The 10,870-nt window shown below is 39.1% G+C and overlaps 1 protein-coding gene across 1 annotated transcript; it reads left to right on the top strand.

Moving 5' to 3' along the window:
* Positions 1-5,917: 5,917 nt before the first annotated feature.
* XCL1 (X-C motif chemokine ligand 1) lies at positions 5,918-9,116 on the top strand. The gene is made up of 3 exons (XM_036829623.1): positions 5,918-6,028; positions 7,845-7,959; positions 8,863-9,116. Exons 1-3 carry the CDS (start codon positions 5,968-5,970, stop codon positions 9,023-9,025), a joined length of 339 nt encoding a protein of 112 aa, XP_036685518.1. The 5' UTR covers positions 5,918-5,967; the 3' UTR covers positions 9,026-9,116.
* The last annotated feature ends 1,754 nt before the right edge of the window (positions 9,117-10,870 follow it).

Below are 10,870 nucleotides of genomic sequence, written 5' to 3' on the forward strand. Positions count from 1 at the left end.
TGGGGATTCCCTTGTATGTTATTTATTGTTTTTCCCTTGTTGCTTTTAATATTTTTTCTTTGTATTTAATTTTTGATAGTTTGATTAATATGTGTCTTGGTGTGTTTCTCCTTAGATTTCTCCTGTATGGGATTCTCTGCACTTCCTGGGCTTGATTGACTATTTCCTTCCCCATATTAGGGAAGTTTTCAACTATAATCTCTTCAAATATTTTCTCAGTCTCTTTCTTTTTCTCTTCTTCTTCTGGGTCCTGTATAATTCGAGTTTTGGTTCATTTAATGTTGTCCCAGAAGTCTCTGAGACTGTCCCTTTCTTTTCATTCTTTTTTCTTTATTCTGCTCTGTGGTAGTTATTTCCAATATTTTATCTTCCAGGTCACTTACCCATTTTCTGCCTCAGTTATTCTGCTATTGATTCCTTCTAGAGAATTTTTAATTTCATTTATTGTGTTGTTCCTCATTGTTTGCTCTTTAATTCTTGTAGGTCCTTGTTTAACATTTCTTGTATTTTCTCCATTCTATTTCCAAGATTTTTGATCATCTTTACTATCATTACTCTGAATTCTTTTTCAGGTAGACTGCCTATTTCATCTTCATTTGTTTGGTCTATTGGGTTTTTACCTTGCTCCTTCATCTGCTGTGTGTTTCTGTGTCTTCTCATTTTGCTTGACTTATTGTGTTTGGTGTCTCCTTTTCTCAGGCTGCAGTTTCGTAGTTCCCTTTGTTTTTGGTGTCTGCCCCTACTGGGCAAGGTTGGTTCAGTGGGTTGTATAGGCTTACTGGTGGAGAGGACTGGTGCCTGTCTTCTGGTGGATAAGGATGGATCTTGTCTTTCTGGTGTGCAGGACCATGTCCAGTTGTGTGTTTTGGGGTGTCTGTGAACTTATTATGATTTTAGGCAGCCTCTCTGCTAATGGCTGTGGTTGTGTTCCTGTCTTGCTAATTGTTTGGCATGGGTTTTCCAGCACTGTAGCTTGCTAGTCATTGAGTGGAACTGGGTCTTAGCGTTGAGATGGAGATCTGTGGGAGAGCTTTTCCCATTTGAGATTATGTGGAGCCAGGAGGTCTCTGGTGGACCAATGTCCTGAACTCATCTCTCCCACCTCAGAGGCACAGGCCTGACATCCAGCTGGAGCACCAAGACCCTGTCAGTCACATGGCTCAGAAGAAAAGGGAGAAAAAAAGAAAGAAAGAAATAAGATAATATAAAGTTATTAAAGTAAAAAATAAAAAAAAATTATGAAAAATAAAAAATTAAAAACTAATTAAAAAAGAGAAAGAAAGAATGAAGAGTGCAACCAAACTAAAAAACAAAACCGCCATTGATAATAGGAGCTAAAAACTATAAAAAAAATGACCCAAAAGCAGAAAAGAAAAAACGGACACACAGAACCCTAGGACAAATGGTATAAGTAAAGCTATACAGACAAAGTCACACAAAGATATATACACATACATACACACTCACATAAAGAGTAACAGAAAAAAAATATAACTGTATTTAAAAAAAAGGAAGATAGCAACCAAATCAATAAACAAATCTACCAATGATAATAAACTCTAAATACTAAACTAAGATAAACATAAAACCAGAAAAAAATTAGATGCAGAAAGAAAACCCCAAGTCTACAGCTGCTCCCAAAATCTGCCACCTCAATTTTGGCATGATTCGTTGTCTATTGAGGTATTAAAGAGATGTTGGGTGCATCAAGTTGATGGTGGAGATTTAATCCACTGCTCCTGAGGCTGCTGGGAGAAATTTCCCTTTCTTTTTTTTGTTCGCACAGCTCCTGGGGTTCAGCTTTGGATTTGGACCGACCTCTGTGTGTAGGTCACCTGAGGGCATCTGTTCCCCGCTCAGACAGGACGGGGTTAAAGTAGCAGCTGATTAGGGGGCTCTCGCTCATTCAGGCGGGGGGGAGGGTGGGGTATGGAATGCGGGGCAAGCCTGCAGCAGCAGAGGCTGGCATGACGTTGCAACAGCCTGAGGTGCACCGTGTGTTCTCCCGGGGAAGTTGTCCCTGGATCACGGGACCCTGGCAGTGGCAGGCTGCACAGGCTCCCAGGAGCGAAGGTGTGGATAGTGACCTGTGCTTGCACACAGGGTTCTTAGTGGCTGCAGCAGCAGCCTTAGCATCTCATGCTTGTGTCTGGGGTCTGCGCTGATAGCCATGGCTCGTGCCCATCTCTGGAGCTCATTTAGGCAGTGCTCTGAATCTACTCTCCTTCTGCACCCTGAAACAATGGTCTCTTTCCTCTTAGGCGGTTCCAGACTTTTTCCTGAACTCCCTCCCAGCTAGCTGTGGCGCACTAGCCCCCTTCAGGCTGTGTTCATGAAGCCAACCCCAGTCCTCTCCCTGGGATCTCACCTCCAAAGCCCAAACCTCAGCTCCCAGCCCCCACCTGCTCCAGCGGGTGAGCAGACAAGCCTCTCAGGCTGATGAGTGCTGGTCAGCACCAATCATCTGAGTGCGGGAATCTCTTCTCTTTGCCCTCTGCACCCCTATTGCTGTGCTCTCCTCCGTGGCTCCGAAGCTTTCTCCCTGCCACCCATCTCCGCCAGTGAAGGGGCTTCCTAGTGTGTGGAAACCTTTCCTCCTTCACAGCTCCCTCCAAGAGGTGCAGGTCCTGTCCCTATTCTTTTGTCTCTGTGTTTTCTTTTTCTTTTGCCCTACCCAGGTACATGGGTAGTTTCTTGACTTTTGGGAGGTCTGAGGTCTTCTGCCAGTGTTCAGTAGGAGTTGTTCTACATGTAGATGTATTTCTGATGTATTTGTGGGGAGGAAGGTGATTTCCATGTCTTACTCCTCCGCTATCTTGGAGGTCTCTCTGCTATATTTATTATTAGTACTTTTGTCCTTTAACCTTTACACTAGAGTTAAGTGGTTAACGTACAGCAGAGCATGTAAATACATTAAACAATACATGGGGAAAAAAAAGTCTCTGGTTTTCACTCATGAAAATGTGCTACACCAAAGGATTTTTGAGCAGAGAAGTAACATATTACTTACATTTTGACGTGATCAACTTTGTCAGGTTGGAAAACTGACCAAAAGAAAGTAAGGGTGCAATTAGGAAAATCAGTTAGGAGGCTGTTGGACGAATCCAGGTAAGAAGTGATTGTGGCTTGAAGTTGGGTCTCTTGGGGTGGTGGGAAGGGTTTAGACTCTATTTTGAAGACAGAGAGACAACAGTATTTTCTGACAGATTGGCTGTGGCATGTAAGAGAAAGAGAGGGGTCAAGGATGAGAAATATTTGTTCTAATATCTTTCAACTTGTTGTCAATCAACGTCCACACATTAGCAGATTATGCCCATTTTGTACTAGGTTTCTATATTTTTGTTGGTTGCTTAATTCTTCTCCATCAGAGACTTTAGTGCATGCTTGGAAAAACTGAAATGAATAATTCATTCTCAGAGTTTAAGAAATTCTCTTTCAAAATGCTAAGTAAAAATTCAGCCATTGGTCAATTTGCCGATTTGACTATAAACATGAGAGGAAGACGTAGGCACAATATTCTGGCTTTATGTTTTTAGATGTTCATCCTTTACTTAATGTACAATCATTATAATGTTGGTCTTTTGAAAAGAATTCATTTATTCAAAAACCCTTTGATGAGTGACCACTATGTAGCAAACATTTTGCTAGTGCCAAAGACCCAGACAGCACTGAGGCAAATTCCCTACTCTCAAGGAGCCTGCCATCTAGTGGAAGATGCAGAAATGTAATTGAGTAGGAGAATAAAATGAGATTAGTGATAGAACAGTGGTGGCTAGAAAGTTCCAAGAGGTCATTGAAGATGGCACAAGTTAATTGTATCTAGAGAATTCAGAAAAACTTGTAAAAAGAGGAGGAGTTTACAAATAATTATGTAGGGAGCTGAGATGGGCATTCCAGATAAAGGAAGCAATATGTTGGGAGTAGAAAAGAGAATGGCCCATTTGGATGATCACACCGATGTTTGTTAAGGCTAGAGGTTTTGGAGCATGTGCATGAATGGTGAAAGATGAGTCTTGAAAGAAAAGCGTGTTATATCTTGAACACCTTTATTTATGACAATGTGAGGTTTGAAATGAATCCTGTAGGCAATGGGAAGTAGCAAAGAGGTTCTCAGCAGGAAAACAAGTTGATTAGATTAAGGCTTTAGAATGATTATTCTGGCAAGGCTGTGGAGGATACATTGGAAAGGGAGGAGACCCAGGCCGGGGGAATCAATTGGTCTACTGCAGTAGTCCTAACAAGGAGTGATGAGGTCCTGCCTTGAGCAGTGTGAAGAGAGAGGAGAAGACATATAGAAGAGCTACTTTGAAGGTATACTTAGTCCAGCTTGGTTGAGAACAACATATGGGTGACTAGCAATGAGTCTAAGATGATGCAAGTAATCTGTATTTGGAAACTGAATAGATGATAACACATTATTCCATGTCAAGGAGTAATAGGAAGAGAAGCATTTTGAGTGGAACTGTGTGTTCAGAGTTTAAGAACTGATGGTGTAGCTAGGTGGAGACAACTGAAAACTATTTGAATTTCTGAGTAAAATCTGGGTGGAAAATTAAATGCCATTAATGAAAAGTATCTTAGAGCTTAACCTATAATTTTCATAGAAATATAGGAATTTGTTTTCATATCCTTAATAGCAATGTCAAAAACTTTTAGCTATATGTATATTTAATCAGAATGTTATTTTCATATCCCTGAATAGTAATGACAAAACCTTTTAGCTACACACATAATTAATAAATGCATTTTACACATACCTATATTAAACAAAACAAGACAAAACCCAAAAGAGCAAATTGAGTGACAGACAGGTTGTCTTGTAACCATTACAGTGAAACACTACTGGAAGCATTGCAAATGGAAATTACATTTTGGGAAGTATATATGTCAATATATCGCAAGAGTTACAAAGATGATCATATGATTTTGCCTCGTAATCCTACTCCTGGTGATTAGAAGCAAAAGATTCAGTGTATTTAATGAAAATTTACTTATAGATGTGGTTTACATAACAATAAGTTAAAAGGGAATGGTTTAATGTGCCTGTGTATGTGTTTAGTCAGAGTAGAAAGATGAAGATTATGAAGAAACATGGCAGCATATTTACATAGATGTAAAAACAGTATTTATATTTGTCACGACTCTGCAAAACATGTATACCCATAGAGACTCATTGAAAAACATTAAAAATGAAAACAGTCAGAATGCTAAGATTACAGATAATTTCCTTTTTCTTTTTTCCAAAATTTTATGTCAGGACAACTTTTCAAAATCTTTTAAAAATGTATGTATTAAGTTAAAATAAGGCAAACCCATGCAGATAGACAGGCTCCAATCATCATTATTGAAATGTTTCTTGGGTATATGGGGAGGCTGGTGTAAAGAAAGGGGATCACCTGAATGAGGGCAGAGGAGAGAAATAAGAAGATTAAGGCAGAGGAGTGAGGAGCTCAGGGAAGCCACAGCATCCCTTCACCTCCCTAAGGCGTCACTGGGCTTAGGATCCACAGTGGTGCAAGCCTCATGTCACAGCTGATGTTACATGAGGCAGGAGTGGGAGATGGACCACAGTGACCACCCACCTTGTTTCCTTTACACTGTCCCTGTGCTGGGCCATGACACTCCCATGGCCCTGGGGTGTGTGTGCAGTGGAAGGTTTGAATTTAGACTGGTGGCAGGAGATGAGACAACTACGTTTCTTTTGTGCACATATTTGGTTTCACGGACACATTAACCACAGGAGGAGGAGAAAAGGCCACAAGGTGTTGGGTTAGTATGAGTGGGGACAAAGGAACTTTTTTTTTCAACCAAAGAAAGCATCAGTATTGCAAAGACTTTCCGTGATTCCACACCCATCTCGAAAGCCCCCTCTCACCACAGGAAGTGCGCTGATCACTGGAGGAATAAAAGAGACTGAAAGGATCAGTTCCTCAGCCTCTCGCTGCACAGCTCAGCAGGACTTCAGCCATGAGACTTCTCATTCTGGCCTTCTTCGGGATCTGCTGTCTTGCTGCATACACTGTGGAAGGTAAGTCAAAAGCTTATTTATGAGATAAGGAGCATCTATGTATGCAGGCAGTGGCCACACGTTTTGGTTTTGACTCAGGCTTTGACTGGAGTAAACTTTCTCCGAGCTAAGCCTCAGGCTCCCCATGTGCAAAATGGGAATAATTTGACTCTAGGAGACTTTGTAGATTTTGAAGATAAAACTTGGTTACAATCTGGGCTCCTATTTTTCGCAACTGGGTGATTTGGGGTAAATTTCTTCACCTCTCTGTGCTTACGCTTACTTATCTATAAGAAGAATGTTATAACTGATATGCTTACCCGTGATTAAAATGAAATAAATCTTATGATCACTTATTAGGTTTCCACACAAGTCCTAACTTCTTGATTAATGTTAATTGTGGAATGCTGATGACGATTGTATATCCCTTGAAGCTTTTGCCTATTTAATATTGATCTTGATAAATTCTCGAAAATTTTGAGAGTTCACAAAGTGGGAATGAGCTAGATGGTTTATGTTCTGAAGCAAAACAATGTTTTCTATGAAAACAAAAATGACTGGTAGCTCATACCTTTACACCCAGGAAATCAATTTTACTTTAAGTGTGTAGGAGAGTCTGTTATTACTGCTATGAATGTTGTTCCTGCTGATGATCAATTTCTTGAGTTTATAAAAGACCATAAGTGCTAACAAATATCAATGTCTTATATACAATCAAATAAACCTACAAGACATACCCAGATGAGACTTAGTTATACTGAGACTTACATGAGCATTCTACACATATTTCTTAAAAGATCACTTTTTTCCAGCTGGTTGGAGTATATTTCTCCTTGTGTCTCTGGCAACAAGAGGGAATATCCTTTGGGTATAATTAATGTTTCAGTTAACTCTCCTTTCAACCTCCTAATCAGTAGACTTATTACTTATTATCTGAACCTGATCATGGATCCCAAAGTTGTCCATAAATAGAGATGGCAATGTCTGCAACTCCCTGAAATTGTGCCCCAAATTAAAAAAAAATATTGATGAAGCCAAAACTTTAGGCCAAATGTTGTCTTAACCATGGCTGGCTGGCATTTGTCTGAGAAAACAGGCTGCCATTTGGTAGAAACCCATGTACGTGTAGGGGAAATAAGACTGAGGAAGACTGTAGACACTTGGGTATTTCCCTCTTTCACTGCATTCAGAGACAGTTCAGCATTAAAAGTAAGTTGGCAAATGTAGAGGGTTAAGAATGTGCAGGCTGGATATTTGTGTGATGGAGAGAAGGAGAGCTGAAGAGCAATGGTAGTGAACACCTGGCCAGTTTCATGTTTATGAAAAGCCTTCTGACCCCAGCAACACTATAGCTCAAACTTCAACATCATTGGATATTATTTAAGATGCTTTTTTGCTGAATATTTCTCTGAGAAATATTCTCTGAGAATACTTGCTTCCCTGAGTAGCAAATGCCAGTCTCCGGCTTAGGAGTAAATCAGCACTTAGAAACCCTTTTTAGACTTTAGAAAACCCTTACTATTATTAACTCTCCCAAGTTATTTTCCCTTCTCCAATGTAAGATGTTCTCTAAACTTAGAAAGTTTAATCCTTCTGGGACATTTCTATTGAGGATGAGTATTTAATGAACTCCTTCCCTTACATATTTCACATTTTACCATTTAAAATGAGGACACCTTTATTTATTCAGTCAAAAATGAGCTACCTCTCCCACATTTAGTGTTGCCTTCCCCAAATTATTCTTTATCAGATCACTCTTTATTTTATTTACAACACTCTAACATTGATAGTATTAACAATTATATTTTATTTTTGTTTGCTTGGTTTTCTTTACCAGGTGTGGGGACTGAAGTCCCAGACAAGACCATCTGTGTGAGTCTGACTACCCAGCGACTGCCAATTAAAAAACTCAAGACCTACACCATCACGGAGGGCTTCATGAAAGCAGTGATGTGAGTTGCTCTCCCCCAAATCTGGGCTTGATGGAACACAGTATATAGAAATGCTGCCCTCCTCAGGAAAAATGTCAACAAGGAGGAAATCCTCAACGTAGCCAATAGTCTTTCTGTTTTTTCATATGAACCATGTCTTTATGTAGCCCCAAACAATGTTTATGACAAAAAATTGGCAACCAAGTGAAGAATATCACCCTCCTTTCTGCTTTATCTTAGCAGAAGAATCTAACTGGGAACCAGATGAATAATATGCTCAGTCCTGAGGGTTAGGTTAAGAGCTGGCTGGTTCAGATCAGGATTTGACCGTAGAGACACACTGGTGTGGGATGCCTCCATTCCTATCCTTCCCCTTCCCTGCCTTTCTCTGCCCTTATGGTGTGCTGGAGTAGAGTGTCATATTTTATCAGTTGCCATATCTCAAGGAATAGTGTCAACAACTGGCCTACATGGTACCATTCTCTTTCTAGGATCTCATTTTCAGAATAGTAACTCTTCCCAACACACAATTGCAACTTTACCCCCAAAACTATGATAAAGAAATCACCTTTTACCCAGAAAATAAGATGAGTGTGTTTAAATTTGAAAAAGAAGATGATATGTAATAATTGGACTAGATGACCTCAAATGTCCAGTTTAATTACATCACCTGGTAACAATGATGAGAAAAGGAGCCTGCAGTTTATGCTGAACCAGGGATCTGGGTATTACCTGGAGCTATTTCTCCTTTATGGGAAAATAGATTGCAGAGGAAAGATTTTCATTTATATCCTCCTGAATCTGAAAGACTGTTTTGTCCAGTCATTTCTGCACAAGATCTCTTATATATGATCTGGTCTTAACTTCTGGTTCCAAGGCTTTGAGGATGTGACTAACTTTGTCTATCTTTTCTTTGCATTGCAGATTTATTACCAGACGTGGCCTTAAAGTCTGTGCTGATCCACAAGTTGAATGGGTGAAAAAAGCAGTCCGAACAATAGACAAGTCCAGCAGGAGAAATGTGAGCCAGACCAAGCCTACAGGAGCCCAACAACCCAACAATACAGCTGTGACCCTGACTGCGTAGTGACCCTCTGGCATCTTGTCCCCTCACTAACCAGCCAGCTCATTTCCCTTTAAAGCTCATGGACTAATTACATTATATTCACCTTTTATAAAAGTGCTGCATGAGTCAAATTATTTTTTATATTTTTATTTTTTATGTCTTTCATATTAATTTAGATGGTCTTATTAATAAATATTTATTATTAAGAATAGTCCCAAAGTTTATTCATTACATATTGGGAAAGATAATACATCATTTGTGTTCTCTTTCTGTCCTAACATCATTTGTGTTCTCTTTCTGTCCTAACTGTACTTCATTGATGGTATCCATGATGGTAGAGATTTTGGTCAGTGTTTATCAGAGATGAAAGCTATATTCATCATTCTTAGGTTCCAGAGTAAAATGGTTCTCTACACATGAGTTATAGGTGACACCTGTGATAATGACAATTTAAAATCTATTTCAAACTGTCTTCATAATGGAGTTCTTTTTTTATGGAATAAGCAAGAAAATCATCCAACAATTATTGGGTCCCCATACTGAGGGTTCGCTACTCAAAAAGTGGCTTCATTCAAGTTTGATCTGGAGCAAATTCTCATACCTCTGTGCTTCATTTGATCTCCTGTAAAAGAAAGAAAAAAAAAATATCTTGCCAGTTCTTTCATTTGTCAAAGTAGCAAGGATTAGACTTTTGATGAAAAGATACTTTATTCTAACAAAAATCAGTTCTCCTCAAATTGGGCAATGATCTCACTGTCTTTCTGTGATTTCCATAATTGTCACTACTCTAGTTATCATACAAGTCATTTTTTTTTTTTTTGCCAGTAAGTTTTTTAACATCCCAAACTGTCACCTGGAACATTTTTTTGAATGTGATCACAATTTGCAGTAAAGTTTTAATTAAAGTTACTTCATCTGGTCACTAGACACCCCAGACTTATGCCCTCCTGTTCTTATTAAATTGCTAATTTGATTCATGTTTAAGACTCTACTATCCAAGTAGTTGATGATGTACACGTTCACTTCTATCTGACTTTAAATAGTTAAGAGCTAATCAGACCTTGATAACTTCAAGGGAAGAGAAAGGACTAACTGTTTTCTAGTCCTAAGGGGACACTCAACAATGTCAAGTATTTTTAGAGTGTTACCTGAGGGCAGTTTGTTGGAATCAGCTTACTTCTAATCATCCAACTAGTGAACCACAGAGGAAACCATTAAAACACTGCCTCATAGTGAAAGGTGGGGTCATCTACCCTTCCTCATTGCTATTTGCCCACAATAATTTTCAAAGCTGGTTTTTAAGAAAACACTGAAAAGAAAACACCTGTTTTATGAGGGGAGAAACATAGCAAAGTCAAGTCACAGAAGAAGAAAGGAAAGTTTTCTGAATGAACATGTACTTGCATTTCCCAAATGTCTCCCAAACCCTAGAGGTTTTCATGAGATAATAATAATATGACATGTGGAAGGTTATGGGTAAACACATTTTACTAACTTGGCACATTATCTAAGGTGGCTATGTGATGCTAAGTGGTTTCAACCAAATAGTGCACATAAATTTTAACTAATTGACTGAATGTGTTGAATCATTTAGGTGGGACCTGTGTCTACTAACTATAATGCTGTGGTTTAATGGATTTCAATTCAATTCAAAGAAATAATCTAAGAAGAAGAGATCTCAAAATATTAATTTTTTTTAGTGGCTGGCGACCCCCCTTTTGTGCTCTTGTGGTGTCTTATACTTAACTTTAACCTAAAACTTACCAATTTATATTGAAATTGCTTATTTGCCTGTCTGTGCTTCCCCCACCCCAATCCTGCAATTAGACTGGAAGCTGCTTGTGTGTATTATTACACCAGGTCCCC

The sequence above is a fragment of the Balaenoptera musculus genome, chromosome 1 (genome assembly GCF_009873245.2).
Source record: "Balaenoptera musculus isolate JJ_BM4_2016_0621 chromosome 1, mBalMus1.pri.v3, whole genome shotgun sequence".
Lineage (NCBI taxonomy): Eukaryota > Metazoa > Chordata > Mammalia > Artiodactyla > Balaenopteridae > Balaenoptera > Balaenoptera musculus.

Excerpts from the sequence above, each read along its gene's own strand:
- XCL1 (XM_036829623.1), top strand. The coding sequence starts at position 5,968 with ATGAGACTTCTCATTCTGGCCTTCTTCGGGATCTGCTGTCTTGCTGCA. Across the intron at positions 6,029-7,844 it reads TGCTGCATACACTGTGGAAG|GTGTGGGGACTGAAGTCCCA; the intron begins GTAAGTCAAAAG and ends TTTCTTTACCAG. Across the intron at positions 7,960-8,862 it reads GGCTTCATGAAAGCAGTGAT|ATTTATTACCAGACGTGGCC; the intron begins GTGAGTTGCTCT and ends TTTGCATTGCAG.